The sequence below is a fragment of the Lemur catta genome, chromosome 4, assembly GCF_020740605.2.
Source record: "Lemur catta isolate mLemCat1 chromosome 4, mLemCat1.pri, whole genome shotgun sequence".
NCBI classification, from domain to species: domain Eukaryota; kingdom Metazoa; phylum Chordata; class Mammalia; order Primates; family Lemuridae; genus Lemur; species Lemur catta.
Genome location: NC_059131.1, coordinates 53,689,338 through 53,711,379, shown reverse-complemented (window position 1 = coordinate 53,711,379; position 22,042 = coordinate 53,689,338). Strand labels below are relative to the sequence as shown.

The window sequence follows — 22,042 nt, the reverse complement described above, 5'->3', positions numbered from 1 at the left end:
CTGCATGCAGGCAGCTCTCTCCTCTTCTCAGATACTTTGCTCCCTGATTGCAGCTGAGTCTGATGTGCATTTGGTTATCTTTCCTTCCCTCCACTAGACAGAGCTCAGGGCCTGCAAGCTGCTCCAGAAGATCCCAAAATGTATTTCTACCAGCTCAGAGTTCTGGTTAGGTGGTTATTCTTTTCTTTAATCTGTGATGTCCATTTTTTCCTTTAAATTCTATAGAACTCTCCCATTCCTGCAAAGCTTCCTGAACCAGTGAAAGCCAGTGAGGCAGCTGCAAAAAAGACCCAGCCAAAGGCCAGGTAAGAAATGCCTTCATGAGCACGTGTTCTGCTTTAATTGCCACAGCAGCAGGGGAGGATGCCTTGTGTTTTTTATTCTTAGCTGCCGTGACCAGAGGCTGCATAGACCAGGAAGGCAAGCTCTGTCCCCACTAGGCAGAAACTGTTCTTTGGGGATGCAAAAGCAATATAATGAAATATTGCGATCTCGTTTGAAAGAGAATCGAGAATCTACAGCTGTTTCCTTTACATGGCAATAGGCGCAGGGGCATTCAGAGATGTGGCAACAGCAGACTTTAAATGTCAATAGAACAAGAAGGTCCAAAACGTGGCTTTTGATTAGCCTCATTCACCACCCTAATCGTCAACCTATCTTTCCTTCTTACTTTCTATGACTCCGGCCACATTAGCAGAGTGCAGGTCAAAGCACAGAGTCCCTGAATAGCAAAAGACCCTGTGGGTCTTAATCATGGTGTATACAACCTAGGGTCTTCTAAGAAGCAGATACCAAGAGAAGATTAAACAAGCAAAGATGTTATTTGGGGAAATGCCCATGTGAAAGAAAAGAGCCCAGAAAGGCTGGGAGGGCCATCAGAGGGCAATGCAAGTGTGACCCAGAGAGAGTGAGGAGAAGCATGGGCTGAAGTGACCTGAACTCTCACACAATTTAAGAAAGGCCTGTCAAAGGTGTCGGAGAGTCTTTGTGCCAAAGTCAGCCAGCAGAGGTATCCCCTGTCTCCCAGGAGTCCATATGGCTAGATATTAAGGCTGGGAGCAACCTATGGGAAGTGTGGCCTCAGGGGCCAACATGGCAGTGGATTTGGGGACACAGCAGCTGGGGCATTGGTCTTTTATGCCGCCTGTAGATGAAGGTCTGCAAGGTACATTGTCCTGGCTGCCAAACCTTCCAAATGGCAAATTGTGGAGGTAGCCCAGGAGATGTTTAGACCCCTCTTTTTCAACCACCCTACCTTGGCAAGGAATTGTTAGCAGCAAACTGTGTCAACAAAGTACCCTGGATGGGAATATGTGAATTTTAATAGAACAGTAAAATACGTATTTTTAAAAATTCTTGACTATGTATTGAATGTTCTATATGCTGTATATATAGAGTTATTCCAGATGTGGCTCTAAAGCAATGAGACGTTGGTTTTTAATAAACATAGCAAACTTGCTTAACAAGCAAAACTTGTTACTTTGTAGTCTGTCCATTTCTTAATAGTAATTCTGCCATACTCACCTCTTTGAGAGTTGGCTTTGGGACTGATTTAATTAGCTTAGTCTTTTGGGTTTATGGCCATCTTGTACTAGACTCAAACATGGTATATAGTGAGGCTAAGCAGGGATCCCTTTCCTTGTTCCCACAAAGCACACACATGGAAGTCCATACAAACTGACATTTTAGACATTCTACAGTTTATAAAACACTTGTAGTTATTGATACATTTGATGTTCACATCTGCCTTATGATGTAGGGTTATGTTTGTTTCTCCATTTTACACATAAGGAATCCACAGCTGAAAGAGGTTAAATGACATGCCCACTATCACGCAGTTAGTTAGTGGAGAGCGCGAGCTCAAATATAGTTTTCTCTACTCCATATCCCATTGTTTCTAAGATGTCCCCCTCAGGGTAAGACCAGTGTGAGGTTCTTGCATTTGGATTTGTACAGAAGTCTGTTCACCTCTGTCACCCTTAGCTTTTTCTTTCTTACATCTTTGTCTTCTCCAATATCTGTCCCATTTTCCTTCCCACCTCCTTTCCCTGGGTTATAGCCTATGTGGTAGCCTTTCTATTACCAATTCCCCATCCAACAAGTGCATCCCTTTAACAGGATGCTAGTAAGAAGTTTCTGGGTCCAGGATTGACATACCTTGGAGTTTTGTCATGGGGAAGGATGTGGAGCCAGCTGCTTTGCTTCCTGCTTTCCATTTTATGGAGGCTGTTTTGAAAATGTTTTGGCAAAGCATACTTTGGAAGTATTCATGAAACTTGTTTATTTTGGCCTAACCTCAGGTACAGTCCCTAAAACGCAGTTTCAAAGGACAGCCACCTCTGATCTGAGTTAGGTAGTAGCCAGCTGCCTGGACCACTATAAATGAATGGAAGGTAGCACCTGGGCTTCCGCACCATCACAAGGAGCAAGCAGACCACACAGCCATCTTCTCTGTGTCAGTCTGGATTAGATTTGGCTGGGAGTTTCAGAAAGTTCAAAACGACAGTGTCTTATAGAAGATAGATGTTTGTTTTTTTCTCTCAAGTAAACAAAGTCTGGAGGTCCATGGCAAGTATGGCAGTTCTGCTCCATGAAGCCCTCAGGGATGCAGACTTCTCCAAGCTTACCACTCTCCTGTCCCTACAGTGTAGCCATGACGGCATGGATCAATATGGCAGCATTCCAGTTCCAAGCAGCAGATCTGGAAGGTTTGGATGAATGTTGAAGGGAAAGCATCATGTGCTCTGCCTGCCCCTCCCGTTTTCCACACTTTAACGTGAATCTTTTTCTTTTCCCTTTCTAGACTGACGGATCCCATTCCCACCACAGAGACTTCAATTGCACCCCGTCAGAGGCCTAAAGCTGGGCAGACTCAGCCGAACCCAGGAATCCTTCCCATCCAGCCAGCCCTGACACCTCGGAAGAGGGCAACGGTTCAGCCCCCACCTCAGGCTGCAGGTCAGGAACTAGATTAGTTTGAAACTCGGTCTACCTCTTCATTATCCTGGATAACAGGGAAGTCTTGGAAAGCCTGGTTTTGCCTTAGGAATGGAATCCAGAGGCATATAAAAAATAATGATTTTCCTTCAGCAACAGGAAGTGAGCTGCTATTGAAAGTCTATGGCAAATGGCTGGTAAAAGGGGAGACCTCTCATTGAATTCTGAGTTGGATCTCTAAGACCACTGAAGCCTGTTATCTCTATTTTTTCTAGTCTTGGCCCAGATTTTGTTTTGGTCCATTTATCCCATACCTTCCTCTTTATTTTCATGCACTTCTTTTTTTTTTTTTTTTTTTTTTTGAGACAGAGTCTCACTCTGTTGCCAGGGCTAGAGTGAGGGCCGTGGCATCATCCTAGCTCACAGCAACCTCAAACTCCTGTGCTTAAGCGATCCTACTGCCTCAGCCTCCCGAGTAGCTGGGACTACAGACATGCACCACCATGCCCGGTTAATTTTTTTGTATATATATTTTTAGTTGGCCAGATAATTTTCTTTCTACTTTTTAGTAGAGATGGGGTCTCACTCTTGCTCAGGCTGGTCTCGAACTCCTGACCTCGAGCGATCCACCCGCCTCAGCCTCCCAGAGTGCTAGGATTACAGGCGTGAGCCTACATGCACTTCTTTTTGCCTCTGAAGAAGCAAACTCACCTGTTTTGACACTCACAGAGATACATTGTTTTTTTAATGCTTTGTCTCTTGAAGTCTCTGTCACCCCTCCATGTTTTGGTATTCTGTTTCTAATGAGATTAGTGAGCTTTGTTTCATAAAGAGGATTGATCCACAATATCAAATAACTGAACACAACCATCACTTCCCCTACCAGAAAGCTGCTTTTGGTGAATTTGGTGGCCATCTACTTACAGCTACACATCCAGCCTGGGATGAACTATATATAAAATATCAAAGAATGCTTGTGTCATGCAGCATGCCAGCAGGTGCAAAGCCTGTGTTTGTGTTCAGTAGCATCAAAGGCCAGTTGAATATGTAGATACTTGGAATAATTGACTAAATGGGATGATGGGATAAGGGAAGACTTTCTGAAGGAGGCAAGTATTGAACATTGTTGTTGCATCTTGTTTTGAAAAATGTGAAACATATAGTTTAGCAAGAAGATGGAAAGACATTCCAGGTGGGACAGAGCATGTGGAAAGACACCAGCACATGGATCTTGGGATAGATACTGTGCCCACCTGTCATCCCCTCTTTATTGCTTTGCAAGACAGGAAGCCGTTTTTGTCTGGATGAATTTTGAGCCGTTATGTGGATTTTATTCTCATTGCAGGACCCAGCAATCAGCCTGGCCTTTTAGCTAGTGTTCCCCAACCAAAAACCCAACCCCCACCCAGCCAGCCTCTGCCACAACCTCAGGCCAAGCAGCCACAGGCTCCGCCCACCCCACAGCAGACGCCTTCCACTCAGGCCCAGGGTCTGTCCACTCAGGCCCAGGCCACACCCCAGCACCAGCAGCAACTCTTCCTCAAGCAGCAGCAGCAGCCGCAGCAGCCACCGCCACCACCACAGCAGCCAGCAGGCACATTCTACCAGCAGCAGCAGCAGCAGCAGGCCCAGACTCAGCAGGTAAGGTGGTCAGAGTGTAAAGCGTGACCCCTGCTTTGCACGTAAGAGTCATGCCTGTGAAGAGGCCCACTAGGTATATGCATCTTCCTTGACAAGCTCTGGGAGGACAGGGAGCCACTAGCCATTGCATCATCGTTTCTCATAGACGTAGATACTAAGGCACTGAGAAGTGGATCTAGCACACCCCTTTCACCTTTCTTCTCAGGCCACGAAGAATTCATCATCTGATTGATGAATTTCTAGTAAGGAATTTTTTTCTTCTTCTCCTTTCTAACATAACTAGAACACTATTATCATGCTGGGGAAAAATAACAATAACTTATTATTATCATCAAATATCCAGTAATGTTTAATTATTTCTGATGTCTGATAATTTAAGTTGGTTTATTTGATTCAGTATCCATCCAATCAAGATCCATATCTAGTATTTAGTTGGCATATATTATTTTCCATTATCTTTTCATATATTCTTTCACATTTCTTACTGTGAACATACTCATAATGATTGATGTATCTTTTAAGTCCCCCTTTATCTATAGGTTCCCTCTCCCTCATTTTTCCATCTTTGCCATTTTCTTCTTTTTTTTTTTTTTTTTTCAGAAACTGGATTGTTTGTCCTGTAGAATTTTCTGCACTCTAGGTCTGGCTGATTACATCCCTATGGTGTTGTTTGATATGCTTGACCACCTTCTGTGTAAACTGGTCATTTCTTGAGGCTTATTCAATATTCGATTGTTTGATAGTTCTTTGTTCTTCCTGTATGTCACATGAGGAGGCCTACAATGCCTAGTTGTCCTCTACTGTTAATATGAAGGTCAATTAGTGTGCTTAGGTGTTGCTTGTCTGCTCTGTTTATTTAGTGTTCCTCATTAGCATAGTAGCTATTGCTGATTATTTCCCAAGTACATTAATTACGTTAGGGATGGCAAAATGATATCCTAGATTCCCTCCTCATCTAGGGGCTGGATTTGTTCTATGAAGAAATTTATTCATCAACTCTTTAGTTACCTTAACCTACTGTTTGTACACAAAAGGCTGAAGAAATGCTTGATTCTTTCTGTTTGTTTACCAGTTTTCAGAATAATACATTTGTTCGCTATTATCATCCAAGGGTGAATAGGGAGGTTTTTGTTTTGTTTTGTTTTGTTTTGTTTTGTATCATTATGAATGGATTTTAACATATTTGGTATCTTCCATTCTTTTTATTAAGTTCTCACAACTCAGATGATTTTTTTAATTTATTTTTTTGATATCTTTTAATACATTGTAGTTTTTAAAACTTTGTTTATTTTGATGCTCAAATTATCCCAACTTTGGCCAGTGGAAGTCTCTTCGGATTGGCTCCTGGTCCTTTGGATGTGACACCAGTAGTCCTTAATGGTTTCCTTGCCATCTAGAGTAACAAGCTGTGTCCTAGGATGATTCTGTCGTCAACCTGGAATCATCCATTTTTCTCAAGTGCTCTGTTTCTTTTTAATGGAAATGATATTGGGAAACCACCATTTTGGTGCTGGAGATACTTATTTGCTAATGGGTTGGTTGTTGGTTCCAGGCCTTCTCAGTGGAAAGTTAGAAAATAGGTTTGGTTTGGTTTGATTTTGTTTTGTTTTGTTAGAGAATATGCATTATGAATTCAGATTTGTATTCCTTATTCAGATTTGTAATTACAGGATTTTTGTTTAACTATTTAGATTTTGTTATATTTTTCTAATCTGAAAAAAAATCTTGTTTCCCAACAGCATTAACATAGTTAATTAAGTTATGGTTTTAAGATAGCAATACCAATATGATCACTGAAAACAGTTTAAGATTTCTTTGCCCTTTTTACCTTTAGAATGTTTTAGCACACTGTTTTGTGGGGAGTTTAGCTGCCAATTTGATACACAGGTTTTTATTTGCTTCATTTTGCTTTTGATTTTTAGTTATTGCTTTTTAAATTTTGGTTTAATTTTATGAATATATAAAACATTTGCATAGTTTCAAAGTTAAATCTGCAAAATTCCATTTCTTCTAAGCCGTAAATAAAGGTATCACTCATTCTTATTTACAACTTGAGAGTGTTGCATTTGATATATCCTTCAGGATATATCTGTCATAGTTCATTCAGTCAGTCTCCTGTTTATAGACATTTGGATTGTTTCCAGCATGTTGCTGTTATAAATAGACAGCTATTTTTTAACGTCTACGTCTTTGTTAATCGTTTAACTTTGCCCCAGTACACAAACAATATCCTCCCATTAACTCTATAACTAAGTAACAGTATTTGGGATGTTCAAAGGTAAAAGCTTAACTTTTGTTCATCAGTAGGCCTTTGTTTTGAACTCTGTGTGCCTAGCATGTAGTTCCTAGCAGTGGGGATTAGAGGGACACATGTGAAGTGTTGTAGAGAGTATAGTGAATATTTTTGAATGTTTAAAGATGGTAGAGTTTTAAAAAAATAGAGCTCTGGGGAAATAATTTTCAGAAAGACTTGAGATGAGTCTTAACAGCTGAGTTAACATTTAGGTTATTCTTTTCAGTGTTGTCATTGCTTCCTCCTATTTGTGTAGGGAAGCATTTTAATCTTGACTACTTCAAATCCCTGTCTAAGAGGGATTATTTCTGTTACACTCCAGCTTGTGGAGGCACGTGGTGTTTAGTCAGGTAGCTTCCCTCAGGCCAGGTCTGGAAACCCCCTTGGAGGGGCAGTCTGTATGCAGTGGGTAGTGCCTGGCAGCGTAAGATGCTGCTGTGTTGATTGTAATGCCCTGAAGTTTCCATCATGAACTTTCAGGCCTAGCTAAAAGACTTCTACCTGCCCTTGCCTTTGGCTTCAGCACTGATTTTCGTTGTTACTGAGACATTTGGCTTTTGTGAATGGTGCCCTGGGACAGGACCTTATTCACCTCCTTTCTTACTGCTTTCTCCTGCTCAGTTTCAAGCCGTACATCCAGCACCCCAGCAGCCAGCGATTGCTCAGTTCCCCGTGGTGGCTCAAGGAGGCTCTCAGCAGCAGCTGATACAGAACTTCTACCAGCAGCAACAACAGCAGCAGCAGCAGCAGCTGGCCACAGCCCTGCATCAACAGCAGCTGATGACTCAGCAGGCTGCCTTGCAGCAAAAGCCCGCTGTGGCCGCAGCACAGCAGCCCCAGGCGCAGCCGGCGGCAGCATCGCAGCCAGCCCCTGCCCAGGAGCCAGCGGTAAGAATCAACCAGGGCTCACGACAAAAAAGCAGAAGAGGACTGTGCAGCGAGGGCGAGGGAAAGGGCGGGAAAGAGGTGGCACCAGCTGATGAGGAGGGGCCTCTGACCTAGGGCTAGGTTGCCTTCCCATCCTAGTGGTAAAAATATTTGATCCTTTCTTGATATATCCAAGAGCAGTATGAGGTATTCTATAGAAGACAGAGGTTTTTAAAAAATGATTCTAGGCTACTAATGAAGAAAAGCATTCTTATTTACCACTCTGAAATTAGGCTGGCAGAAAGAGCTGTTCATTGTCTCCGTCAGTGCCGCTGTAGAGGAGTCAAGGGCCCAAGTAGGATTAGAGCTAGTCCTTCTCCCTGCTTCAAGGGGCACTTTGATCACGTGCCCTTTCCAGTCTCAGGAGGTTTACGTGGCCCCCACCTTTACCCTGAGCTCTGATAAGTGTTGTGCTTATTCTTTGTCCTCTATGGCATTACTAGCCACATCATTTAAGTCTACCATGCAGCTTCCTTTAAGGGCCCGCTTACCTGGGACCATCTGCCACGGCTTAATTCCCCAGGGCACCAGAGCATCTGAGTATCCAATCATTTGAGCCATCTTGCCAATTTAGAAATTGGTCATGTTCACTTTTAGATATTGGCTGAATATAGCATCAGAACCCTTCTCCTGATTGACCTTTACAGTTTCAACACACTCAGGCACATTGTGCTTTGGCCTTTCATAAGTGATTTTTATTCTGTACTCAGATATTTCTTTGTAATAGTGAGAGAGAATTTTATAGTAATAGAAAAAGGCATTTTGCATACCTAGCCAATAGAGTATCACAGCTACTCTCTTATTCCCAGGGAAGTCCAACTACTAGACAAATGAAGGAAAAGTAAGAAACCATCTTTCTGAGGATTGATTTCGGATAGAATTTTGTCGCCCATCTTAAACCAGAAAACCTACATCCCTTCGAAAGGAAGCAGCGCCGTAAATAGATTGTCTTCTTTAAGTCTCAGCTAAGTGTGTGTTCAGTGTCTTTACACCTTCGTTTCTGAAGCAGCTCAGTCTTCCTGCAGACGTGTGGTAGACAGCTACTCTCTGTATTTTTAACAAGAGATAAAGTTCCTCTTGTTCATGAAAAAAGAGTTTTTGAAAAATTATTATATGATGTAGCTAGAAGGAATCTTAATTATCCAGTCCACTCCTCTCGTTATGGAATTGGAAACTGAGGCCCAGATTAGAAAGTGATTATCTAAGACATACGGACTGATGTTAGCAAAGCTGGCAAGAACCAAAGAATCCTGATTCATGTTTAAGGATAATAATAATAAATGCTCATCCAAGGTGATATAGTGATCAACTACTATTGACTACACTTCTTATGAGGTTCCCATCTGCTTTCTCTAGATGAAAGTGTTGCTTTCTTGGGAATGAATTGTGAACCTTCTCCATGTTCTCTGGATGAAAAAGTACTTTGAACACTTGCTGTGGGGTAGTTGGTTTAGGGGACAGAGAAGGAACAGGAGCAGACTGTGCTTTGGCCAGGAGCTGTAGAGCTTCCCAGCTTTCACCCATCCCTGTCTCTGCTGACACTTGGCAGGGCTTATCTCGAGTGACTGTTAAGAATAGCTCGCAGCCATTTTGAAGCAATAATCAACAAAGGGGAAATGGCCATATGCCCTAGATGTTTATTGCAGTCTTATTGCTAATAGCCCAAAGAATGAAAACAGCCTAAGTTGTTTAGGAACCCAGCTGTGCAGCCATTAAAAATCATGGATATAAAGTCACATAACAGTATGAAAAAAAGTGCTCATAGGTAATATTAAAAGAGTTGTGGGGCAAAGTACGGTGGCTCACACCTATAATCCTAGCATTCTTAGGGTGCTGAGACAGGAGGATTGCTTGAGCCCAGGAGTTGGAGGTTGCAGTGAGCTATGATGATGCCACTGCACTCTAGCCTGAGCAACAGAGCAAGACCCTGTCTCAAAAAAAAAAAAAAAGAGTTGTGAAATTATGGAAAAAGTCTGTACTTGAATAGAGACTTAAATATAAGGCACCAAAAAAAAGATAAGAATAGTTGTATTAGAATGGTGGAGTAGAAATCTCTACTCTGTATTCTTACATTTGTTGGTGTGATTATACTTCTTTTATAATTACATATTTTGGGTTTTTTTCTAAAAACCTTGAACAAGATAGACATCGGAGTCTGCCTTTTTTTCTCCTTCTCCTGTGGTCTGTTTCTCCTTCCTCCCCTTTTCTAATCCTGTTTTTGGGTAAGGAGGCATCATGGTGCCTAAAGGAGTCCTGAGTAAGCAGTCAGGAGACACGGATTCTGCCTCCTGTTAACCTTGTGACCTCAGATGGGCCATGGTCTCATCTCCTCTAAAGTATGGAAGTTGGAATCTGTGTTCTCTAAGGTCCCTTTCAACTCTCCCATTCTTTATTCTAAATGGAAATACAACTGTCTGGCTGACAGGGTTGCTGTGAGGAGTAGCTGAGCAGGGTGGGTGCTGCTTTGTGTCAGCAGATTGCTGTCATAAGGGGGGGTGTCCTGACGGAGGCGTCTGATCTTCAGTGTGCTGCATATGGAGACATAGGTAAGAGGAGGGAAAAGTATTCTTCAAGTAGTGTGGACTCTTGAAAATAAAGGGACTCAACAGTTAAGTATCCTTTTTAGAGTAATGAATGTCTCATGAAATAAGCCAATCCAGTATGTCCTCAAAGGCCCCTGGCCCCTGTCTGCTAGTGTTCAGCCGGCTGGTATAGGGGCAACTCTGGACCCCCAAAGGAAGTTGTAGAGCCGGAGCTCAGCTCTTCTTCACAGAGCACTCTGCTTCTCCCTCAGTGGGGCAGCTCTTACCCTTCTAAGCTTAGTTAGATTGATATTAGACCCTTATATTGTATTTTTCAGCCTGTTGGTGAAGTGGTTGGTATATCGCCACATGTACATAATCTACCTCAATAAATTTTCCAGGTCCTGAGGATGGTATGAGAAAAGTCAGTATCCTGAGCTATAAGCATCCTGAACGCAAATAACCAGATACTCCAGTTTCCCTAAACTCTCTCAGAGCCTGCCTTTGTAGACACAAAACGGGAGACTGAGCTGCAGTGTGGGGTGGCAGCTCTAATCTGAGATGAGAAACTGGAAGGAAGGGATGGTTAAATCCTCAGGGCACTTACTATCCCAAATCATTATATCTCTAGATTGACAGCATTAAGGAAAGGGGTTTTGTGGCTTTCTTAATATTTTTTGTTCATTTCCCTTGATATGGGTGACTTACGCTGAAGGACCACTCATGGTCATAAGGCTATTCCCACCTGTCTGTTGTTCAGTGGTGGCAGTTTGGCCTGCGTTCTGAAAATGGCCCACATCTCAAGAGTCCTTGTGTTATTAATTCAATCATCATCGGGAACTTTTTTATCTTCTCATTGTATTCACTACCTGTTGTTCTTCAATGCTCTTTCCAAACTGAAGATTGGAACAAGTTAATCCCATTAAACCACTGCTGTACATTTTCTCAGGGGTGCCGTAGAAATAGGATCTTGTATACCCATCCCATCAATGAAATAAAGAGCCTTAACAACAAAACAAAAAAGCACTACCATGTATCAGTCACAGTAGAATCTGTGTCACTCCTCACTAGTGGTCTCAGCTATGGCAGACAGTCAGGGGTCTCTTAGCATAAATCATTCAGCTTAAATGTGTTTTTGCTGGAGGTTTGTCTTCATTGGCTTCTAATGGTAGTAATGGGATCTACTGCCTGCCCTTTGGAAGCATTGTGAATGAATTCCTATGTGACATCAGCAACAGAAAGTGGTCCTAAATTTCAGATATTAATAAAATCTAGATCTTTAGAGTTAGGAATAACTTCTGTAGTCTTATGCTCTGGGCTGAATTGCATATGGTTACCCTGTATATTATTGCTGATGATGATTGAAATTTATGTGTGAGAACTAGGCTAATACCATGTTGGTATCAGTCTCAAAGTTGCAGCTCAGATTGTCAAAGCCTGGTTTTTTCTTTCTGGGTGTTATTAATAAAACTAGTCATTTGAGTTACATGTTAGCTCTCACGTGGCATTTTTTTGTTGTGCTTATCTATTTGTTCTCCTTTTTCTTTTCTTTTTCTTTTTTAATGAAACACTTTCCATCTCTCTTCCTAACAGATTCAAGCCCCAGTAAGACAACAGCCAAAGGTTCAGACAACCCCACCACCTGCTGCCCAGGGGCAGAAACTTGGATCTCTCACTCCTCCGTCGTCCCCCAAAACCCAACGTGCTGGCCACAGGAGGATTCTCAGTGACGTCACTCACAGTGCAGTCTTTGGGGTCCCAGCCAGCAAGTCAACCCAGCTGCTCCAGGCAGCTGCAGCTGAGGCCAGTCTCAACAAGTCCAAGTATGTGGTGCTTCCCCTTTGTTCTTACCTTTGTGAGCAAGGTCAGCCCTCGGCTCTTACCATGTGATTCTTTGCATAAGTATGTAGATGTATGTATAGTAGTGTGTATCTGTGTTTAATAAGCAACTGTGAATTTGCCTGTAGTGCATGGACCATACTAATCTTAAGAAATAACTTACAGTTGGGCGCAGTGGCTCAGACCTGTAATACCAGCACTTTTGGAGGCCAAGGCAGGAGGATTGCTTGAGGCTAGGAGTTTGAGACCAGCCCAGGCAACATAGCAAGACCTGGTCTCTAAAAGAAATAAATAACTTCCTACTTGGCCCACTGTTTTCATTCTCTCATCCATTCCATGCTCTTCAGAGTGTTTTCTAAACTCTTAATCTGATGAAATCTTTCCATGCTAAAAATTTTTCATTGGTTCACCGCTGCCTGTCAGATGCTATCTGAACCCCCTGGTTAACACAGCAGGTTATCACATGGGTGGACCTGCCAGTCTCCACCTTCCCAAGCCCTTTATTCATCCTGTGCCCTCTCCTAGGACTGCCACTCTCCTCCTTGTCATGCTCATGAATGCTCATTTATTCATCAAGATCCATGCCAGAGGTTACCTTTTATTTGACCCTTCCCATGATAGGATGTATCATTTTGTCTGGACCTTTTTTTGAGGATGCTGTCACATTGTATTATCATTAATTATTTGTATGTCTAGCCTACCTAGCCTGTGAGTTCACCAAGACAAGGACCATGCCTTACTCAGCCTTTGGATACTTGGTGACTGGCTCTGTGCCTAACATAAAGTAGATTTTGATGAGCATGGAGTAGATAGAATGTCAGACTCTTAGCTTTCTTGGAACCATGCACACTAAAGTTCAAGTCTCAAGAGAGACTTTAGAAGAAAATTAAGTAATGATACCTAGGACCCATAAAATAGTGGTAACTGTCTTTATTTCCTTTTAATTATGCTGATAGCCCTTAGTTCTATGCATGCTGGATCCTGAAAAATGGAAGCCAGCCTAAATAGGCCTCAGCCCCAGCCCTTCCAGGGGTCAGTTATTGTGGATAAGTTATGGTGGTCACCACAGGATGCACAAGCCTAAGAACAAGCTGCTTTTGGATCCTGAACAGAAAGGACTTGCAGATGAAACCGAAAAACCAAGCAAGATTAAAGACATAGCAGGAGGTAGTGAGTCATGAATAAAAAGAGACATTAGTTTCACAAAGTAGAAGGGGTGTCTGTGGAAACTATTCAGTTGCCATGGAAAGCCCTTCTAGGAAAACACTGTGGAAAATGGTAGTTTGACTCAGAAAAGAATTTGACCCTGAAATAAAGAGAAAATAAGTTGACCCTTTTTGTTGTGTTCAACTTTTATATGTCTTTTTATTTCGCGGGGGTGGGAACCTACCTAGGTCTGCAACTACCACTCCGTCAGGCTCTCCTCGGACCTCCCAGCAAAATGTCTATAATCCTTCAGAAGGTTCTACATGGAATCCCTTTGATGATGACAATTTCTCCAAACTCACAGCTGAAGAACTGCTAAACAAGGACTTTGCCAAGCTGGGGGAAGGTGAGTAAGTTTTTGTCTCTTTTGTACTTCTTGATTGTCAGTTCTCTGTGCTGAGAAATAACCAGGAATTAGAATAAATCTTAACTCTAGAAGGGTATGCATGTGAAAATGTAGGTTCAGGCCTTTCCTTAAAGGCTTGATTTCAAAGTATGCATACAAATTGGTTTTCATTTTTAACAGAGCACTGAAGTCTTTTCACCTTCAGGAAACTCTGATCTGCTGTGGGTGGTGGCAAGGAGATTATGAACACTTAGGGAAGAGACTTTTAGGAAAGATTTGGTAGCATAGATCAAGATGATAGCATTGGGCATGGTCACTCCGGGGAGGAGTGTGATGGTTCCCTCATCCTAGGTGGGTTTATTGTCCCAAAAAGTTGTCAATGCTTGTCCATGAGTGTGCCCTCACATGGACACTGAATCTTTCATTATGATCAGAGTTCCGTATTACCGTTGACTGACCACAGAAAGGAGATTAACTAAATAGAAGATATAATTCTGCTCGAAAAATAGTCTAATTTGGAAGGCAGGACACGCACACACATACACACAGGCGCACATTTTGAAAAACAACAGATACACCCAGGAAAAATTCTATAATACGCAGGTCAAAAATAGGACCCTCAATATAGGCAAGAGCACAGAGTAAAGAAATGAGCAGAACTGAATGAATTATTGGCCAAACATTTTAGCTTTAGCTTATTATTTTACAGAAATCTTTTAAAAATCGCAATTACTTTCCTGCCTTTTTAAATACAGTACAGGGCATAGAATTTAACTTTCTTTGACAATTCAGTTTCATTGTTGTGTGTGCTAGATATTGTTCTGAGCTGTAAACAGAAATACCTTCATGGACTATAGAAAACTGTAGTATTTTTGTACCTGAATAACTAGCCCCTCCGAGTTTTAATAATTTCCTGTTTCTCTTCTGACTGTTCAGCTGTCAGCTTTCACATTATTAGGCTGCTGTCACTATGCCTATTCCTCACAACATCTCATTATTGCCATTTCTACCTCTCTCTCTTCTCATTTGCTCTTCTAAACTGCTTCCAACATTAAAAACAGATCATCAAACTCATTAGAATTATATAAAAGTAAATAGATTCCAAGTGAGGGCTGGAGGCATTCTGCTCTGAGTACTATGCTTGAGATTTGGGGCTTTAGCTCTGTGCTCTCTCTCTCTCTTCTGTTATATTTATTTATTAAAAAAATTTTTAATTGTAAAATAAGCATAACAAAAATTACCATATTAATAATTTTTAAGTGTACAGTTCAATAGTGTTGTCTATTTGCACTGTTGTGCAACCAATCTTCAGAACTCTTTTCATCTTACAAAACCAGTGATGTGCTATCTCTTTTGATTCTTAACAATTTCCTTCTTTTTCTCAGCTGTTCTCTCAGTTATTGCAATGACTTAGACAAGGACCTTTGTATAGCCAAGGTGTTGCCATAAATGCAGTAAATGCAGTCAAGTCCAGAAGTCAGTTCAGAGCGTACCCTTCACCTCCACCATTTGTATGATCACAGGATTCTGCTAGAATGAACTGAGTGGTGTTTTGTCCCTCCAGGCAAACATCCTGAGAAGCTCGGAGGCTCAGCCGAGAGTTTGATCCCAGGCTTTCAATCAACCCAAGGTGATGCTTTTGCCACGACCTCATTTTCTGCTGGCACCGGTTAGTATAGCAAATACATGAGGCTCACTGTTACTACCTTCACACTGTTTTCCATGCCACAGATAACTCTAGAATGACAGTGAGCCCTAAATCCCGGCAGTAACTTATATTTTTCCTTATTCAAAAGCTTTCCAATCAAAAAGGGATACAGAAAGATCTAGAATCAGTTTGAATTAAAGTGACAGGATGACCTGGCAGTAACATACAGTACTTGTTCCCTCTAGTCCATGGACATGTCTTAAGCGATTTTTTTTTTTTTGTAAAAACTAGTCAAGTGTGATAGTGACAAGAGGAAAAAGTAGAACAAGGAGTTCAATCTGTAACTGACTGTGAACAGTCAAGTTAACTTACTACCTTCGAACCAGCCACAGATATTTTTAAATTTGAGGAACAGCACTTGTTAATCTCTTGTAATTGCTAAGGTTCTCTGGATGACTTGAAGAGTTCTAAGAATTAGATGTTCTGTTCTATATCTGAGGCTCTACTAAGCTGTATTTTTGTGTGTTTGTGCTTTCAGGAAAAGGGAGGTATTTTTTTTAAATTATGGAAGCAATAACAAGAGACTAATTTTTCCTCTTTATTAATAAAAATTATACATATTTATTATATAAACATTAATAATTTATAGAGAAGAAAGTTAAAATCTCCCATGATCAGACCACTGAGATAGCACAGGTATACCATATTGATGTCTGTTAGTAGCATTTAACCTTTTTAGGGTCAGATATCTTTGTGAATCTAATGAAAGTTATGGATCTCCCTCACCAAAATACATGTGACCACAATTTTATACAATTTTAGGCACCACTTAAGCCTCTGATATACATCTTTATAGTCATATTTTAAAACCTAATTTTTTCACTTAATAAACCTGGCACATTTCTCCTTCATCATTAAAGAAGCTCCTAAAATGTAATTTGAAAAATATGTGCATTAAATTCCATTATGTGGCTATATCATAATGTATTTAGCTGAATCTCTCTTTTTTAAACATTAGCCTGATTTCAGTGTTTTACTGTTGTAAATGCTTCAGCCATAGATGTGACCTTTGAAAATGTTCTTAGTAGGATATAGAATTTGATATGCTTCTAAAATTGATCATTTTAACTATACTGATTAATTTCCATTTTTAACCTTATGGTATATTCTTTCTGCCTGTTTAGGCGTGTGAGTAGTTTTTCTAACCTCATAAATTTATTTCTGATTAGAACTTTGGCTGACATTACATAATATTTGATATGTAATCCTCTCTTCTTTGCCTTGTTTTCTGGGTATTTTTAAATTGAAGTTTCGATTTCCTTAACCAAGAGTTTCTTAGGATATGTCTTCACCACACTGAGACCCACATGGCCTATGCAATCTTTGCTGTGGTTACTACTGAAGGGCTTTCTATGGCCCAGTTTGTTATTCATGTTATAAATGTCCTCTGGGAATTAGTAGTTTTCATGTCAATAAACATTAATCTACAGCATGATTTTTCATGGAAGAATAGTAACATTTATTTAACACACCCTTTTATGAATATTTGGGTTGTTATCAATTTTTCACCATATAAATATTCTTAAAGCTAAATTTTTGTTTATATCCTTTATAGTTGCTGTAAGATAATTTCTAGGAGACTATATGCAACATCAAAAGATGTGTATATTTTAAAGCTTTTGGTACATATTTCCAAATTGGCCTCTAAGACATCTATACGCATTTTATTTAGAGTAACAGTCTGCCATTTCCCCACCCATCCCAACCCAGAGACTGTAGACAGAGGACATTGTTTCCTGGGCATTTTTATTTCTTTGGGGATTTGTATTGTTCATATCCTTTGCTGTTTTTAAATGAATTTGTAAGAGTTCTTCATATATCATGTATTGTAAACATTTTTACTAGTTTGTCATTTATACTCTTAATGTGACCTTATCTAACCCTCTCAACAGCTCTTTGAGGGTGACGTGTCATCCTCATGTTGGTTACAGTGGAGGGAACAGAGGCACAGAGAGTCTGTTTTTCAGGGTCACCTGCTAGCAAGTGACAGAGCTGGGACATCAACCCTCTGGCTCCAGAACCTTCTCACCAGGTTTTCTTTCTCTTAATGAGGAAAATTTAGTAATTATCTTTTCTTAGAAAATCTTCTGCAGCTTTAAAATTTTTTAAATTAAAATAGAACAATATGTGTAAATCAAATCTTTTATAATATTTTCTCTGTGTAAATCTTTTGTAGTATTTTTTCTGTGTATTTCCATTTTAATTGTATATATTTGTTTTTCTCTTTTTCTTGGTAAATATAGCTAGAGGTTTGCTCTTCTATTATCTTTACAAAAACAACTCTTAGATTTATAAAATCTGTTTTTTTCTGTCTTCTTATCCTTTAACTTTTGCTTTTATTTTTCTTATATTTCCCTGTTTTTCTTAGGTTTGCTTTGGTAATACCAAGAGGAATACATAGTAAAATTTTTAAAAATTCTTAAGAAATAAAGTATTTAGGCTGTGAGTGTTTCTCTCAATATAACAGTCATTTTTAACCAGCAGAGGAGTGGGGAGGGAGGCTAATTATAATTTTCAGGGAGGCTTTTTACATGCAGATATTCCAATATCCTCTTTTTCTTTGTCCAATTGCCCCACCTCAACCTTTGAGGATTACACTGGTTTTTTTGAGAGTGCTTTCTAATAAGTGTGTTTCCCTAACTGGAAAAAACTGGAGTTGCATGCTCATAAGTCTTCATATGATGTTCTCCTTGTTATTATTTTGGAGTTATTTGGGAGTTGTGCCTTTTAATATTAAGTAGTTAAAATTTTTTGTGTTATTTTTCATTTTTAACTTTATTGTCTGGTCTGTGTGAATTTTAAATTTATTGATACTGGTCAGGCTTAAAAATGACCAATTCATGGTGCTCGAAGTATGATATGCCACATAGCTGACCAAATGTATCAAATGTGTAAAGCATTGACTGTTGTCCTTAAGACAGAACATCAAAATCATGATCTACCATGGTCCTGAGTAAGATATAGTTTCTCTGGAAAGAGGGTCATGGAATAAACTCTGGGAGAGTCTTCTTTGCTGCCGAATCCAGCATTTAGCACAGTGTTTGGCTCAGTACAGATATGTTGAATGAATGGGAAGGGTTGATTTTGGCCAAAGCATAGGAACTTGGATTTACCAGTGTTGACATTAGAGGTCCGTAATCATTTCCCATCCACTCACCTTACTATGCTTGGTTTTAATGGCTAATTCTCATTTATCACACATGGTTAATGTGTTTGTGTGAACTGTTTTTTTAAGAAATTTATGTTGTTTTTTGGTTTTGCCTGACCCTTTATATTTACTTTGAAGGCTGCAAATGGCAGTATTTTTTTTTTAAGGAACTTAAAGGCCCAGCCACAAACACGTATTTGAGTAAAGTTATGACAGTAATAACAGTGAACGTGTATCTAGCACATAGTACATGCTGAGCCCACTGGGTAAGTGCCGCTTTTGCACATTCTCTCAGGTGATTTTCACAACATCACACCTGCCCAAGGTCACAGCTGGAGAATGCAGAACAGAGGTTTGTACCTGGGCAGCCCAGCTCAGAGGCTGTTACTGTAACTACATCTCAGGAATCTTGTAAATCACCAACACTAAGCTTTTACAAACATTACAAAATGTCTTCATATTTTCCGCAGCTTAGTCTGGATTCTTCTATAAGCATTGGTATTTTCTTTCTTGTTTGATATGAATGTTTTCTTTCTGTAACACCTTCATTCTTTACAAATGTCAGAAAATTATATCTAGATCCCAGAAACTTATTTGCCCTCATTTGTATGAAGTACAGGATGGTGCCATTGTCAACAAATTTCCTAGCTGAGTTCAGACTAATGACAGATTTTAAACCTTCTGACTGATCAGTGGAGGAACTAAGCAGGAAATGTGGCAGTGGGTAAGGGAGGATGGCACATGAGTTCTTTTAAACATTTTTTTATGGTAAAACTTGCAAAAATGTTGATGAAATGTGTCTATACATTGGAGGAGGAATAGGCAAGCGTTTAAACTTGGCATTGTACCTCTTTATTTCAAATGTTTTCCTGTTGGTGAGTTATATACATTCATTTGTAAAAATCTAGAGAAGTGAGTAAAAACCCAAATAAGCAGGGGGGAAATAAAGAACTCATAGCCCCACTCTGAAAAAAGAACATTTGCTGACATTTGATAGTATTTATATCTAGAATTTTATTTCTGCGTGTAAACTTTTTTCAAACATTACGTACCATATATTCAGTTTGTAATTTGCTTTTTTCTTTCATTTTGCTTCATTATAAAATATTTCAGAGACTTAAGAGCAGTGACTTTACCTTTCCTCCTTTTACCTTTAAAGAAAGTTAAAGACCCACATTAATAACAAAATTATAGAGATTGGGAACAGATTAGTGGTTTCCAAAGAATAGCAACGGGAGGAAGGGGTGGATGTGACTGTAAAGGAGTAGAAATGAGGTAGGTCTTTTGTGTGAAGGAGCAGTTCTGTATCACAAGTGTGGTGGTGCCTGCACTGTAATACTATACACGGAATCACACTACAAAGAACTGTACGCACAGGTTGGAGGAGAGACAATTAGGGGTCCCACGAGAGAGTGGTTTAGAGATTGGGAAATAGAGTTTGAAGGGGGAGTTGGGGACCACCATGAAAGTTGCAGGTACAGGAGGGAGGTTGAGGGTCTGAGGGGAAGTTGAGTGTTGGAAGATGTGAGGTCAGGATCCTGGGAAGTGCTGGGAATTCGAGGAAGGTGTGAGGGTTAGAGAGTAGGAATTCAGAGTCCAAGGAAAAGAGGTGGAGTGGAGTGAGTAGTGAGCTTCCCTCCCCTCCACCTACCAGGACAGGCACTCACAGTCCGTGAATCCCGTGTGCCAGTTACTGGGCTGGGTCTGGTAGCAGCTGCTGGCCCACTGGGGCTGACTGGTCACTGGGTAGGACATGGCTGCAGGGGGTGGAAGGTGGTCAGCAGGTAGCCTCAAAGTGCCTCCTGGGCTGTGGCAGCCCTGCCACCCTTCCGTTTGCTGGGCAAGTGTCTGGGCAGGGCCACCAGGTTGCCCACTGAGGGGACACCACTGCACCTCCCCTTTCCCTTTGGCCGTACCTGGGCATCAACACCCTGTCTGTCCCTGTTGCCTTGGCCTCCTGCTCGTCAGGTGGAGCTAGGGAAGGGGGACTCCTGCACACCCGAGGAAGGGTAGGCACCATGTGTGCCACCTCCTTCAATTTTGTGTCTGGGGTGCTAGGTTCCCACACTTCAGGGGCCTCTGGGGTGGAAGCAAATGATGTCTGTCACTGAAGCCAGGGTGCAAGAGAAGCGACCAGGTTTTGCGGATGGGAAAGGTGTTGGCCCATCCAGTATTCCCGCCTTTGCCTTTCACATTGTCATGCATCTCAAACTACATCTTGCTGGCCCTGAAGAGGTGGCATTGGGGATGGCATAGGTGGCCACACAACAGTGGCAGAGTCCAAAGGACGCAGAATACTGGGTAGAGGAGAGCAAGGGACTGGGGTATGGGCAGCTGGGCTGGCTGGGCTCTCAGGAGGAGAGCAGCTGGGGAGAACGAGGCCCAGTCAGCCTGCTGGCGAGGAGAGACATGGAATGATATTGATGGAGTGGAGGCGAGAAACTCACCCATCTCTTTACAGCTGCTCAACAGACCCCAGCGGACCTTACTCACACCAGAGGCAGAGCTGGGGAGAGAGACCAAGAGACAGAGACAGGCAGAGTCAGAGACAAGGAAAGAAAGAAATCAGAGCCAGGTGCCCATGGAGATGCCACCAGTAATGCCCACACATGTCCGGTACTTTGACTCCTCTGCAAGCCCATTTTATAGACAGAATGCTGGGGCCCACAGAGGTGAAGAGAAATGTCCTACATCTGATGGCCCAAGCCAAGGGGGTTAGTACAGGGGATACTGGGCCTCAGCTCTTCCACATTCAACTCAGCACCACTCAGGTTGAGAAGGAGGGATTCAAGGGCGTTGAGAAAGAGTTGTCCAGAGAGAGATACGAAAGGAGACAGGGAGATGTGAGTAGGGTCGGGTCGAGGGAGAATAGAGCAGAGGGCGGGGTGGGGGTGCTCCTACATGCAGAACTGCGATGGCAGTGTTGGAGAAAGAGCTGTGGGTGTCACCAGCACTGAGTGAAGAAACAAGAGCTATGCACACATATACACAAGTGGCTGCACACAAAAACTGGTGAAAACTGAATCGTCTAGGTTAGTGGTCCCCAACCTTTTTGGCACCAGGGACCGGTTTCGTGGAAGACAATTTCTCCATGGACCGGTGTGGGGAGGCGGGATGGGTATAGGATGGCAAGCGATGGGGAGCAGCTGTAAATACAGATGAAGCCTCACTCCCTTGCCCTGCTGCTCACCTCCCGCTGTGCAGCCTGGTTTCTAACAGGCTATGAACTGGTACCACCCTGGGGGTTGGGGGCCACACCTCTAGGTAACAGTATCGTGCCAGTATCAGTTGATCAGTGATCAACTACAGTCGTATAACATGCCACCTTTGGGGGAAGCTGGTTGAAGGGGTCACAGGACTCTATGTACAGCAACTTCCTGTGATTCTGTAATTATTTCAGAATAAAGTGTTTTTTTAAAAACCCACTTTATAGAAAGCAAAATGAGATTTTAATTAATGAACAAACTGAATACCA

The 22,042-nt window shown here is 41.5% G+C and overlaps 1 protein-coding gene across 7 annotated transcripts in view; it reads left to right on the top strand.

The window, feature by feature from the left end:
• The window catches only part of AAK1 (AP2 associated kinase 1), a 158,622-nt gene that overhangs the window by 105,200 nt on the left and 31,380 nt on the right, over positions 1 to 22,042 (top strand). For all 7 annotated transcript variants that reach the window (XM_045549771.1, XM_045549776.1, XM_045549775.1 and 4 more), the window contains 7 exons: positions 226 to 305; positions 2,804 to 2,958; positions 4,283 to 4,578; positions 7,493 to 7,759; positions 11,914 to 12,143; positions 13,554 to 13,711; positions 15,276 to 15,380. In XM_045549771.1, the coding sequence (XP_045405727.1) occupies positions 226 to 305; positions 2,804 to 2,958; positions 4,283 to 4,578; positions 7,493 to 7,759; positions 11,914 to 12,143; positions 13,554 to 13,711; positions 15,276 to 15,380 (1,291 nt within the window). The remainder of the gene's footprint in view (positions 1 to 225; positions 306 to 2,803; positions 2,959 to 4,282; positions 4,579 to 7,492; positions 7,760 to 11,913; positions 12,144 to 13,553; positions 13,712 to 15,275; positions 15,381 to 22,042) is intronic.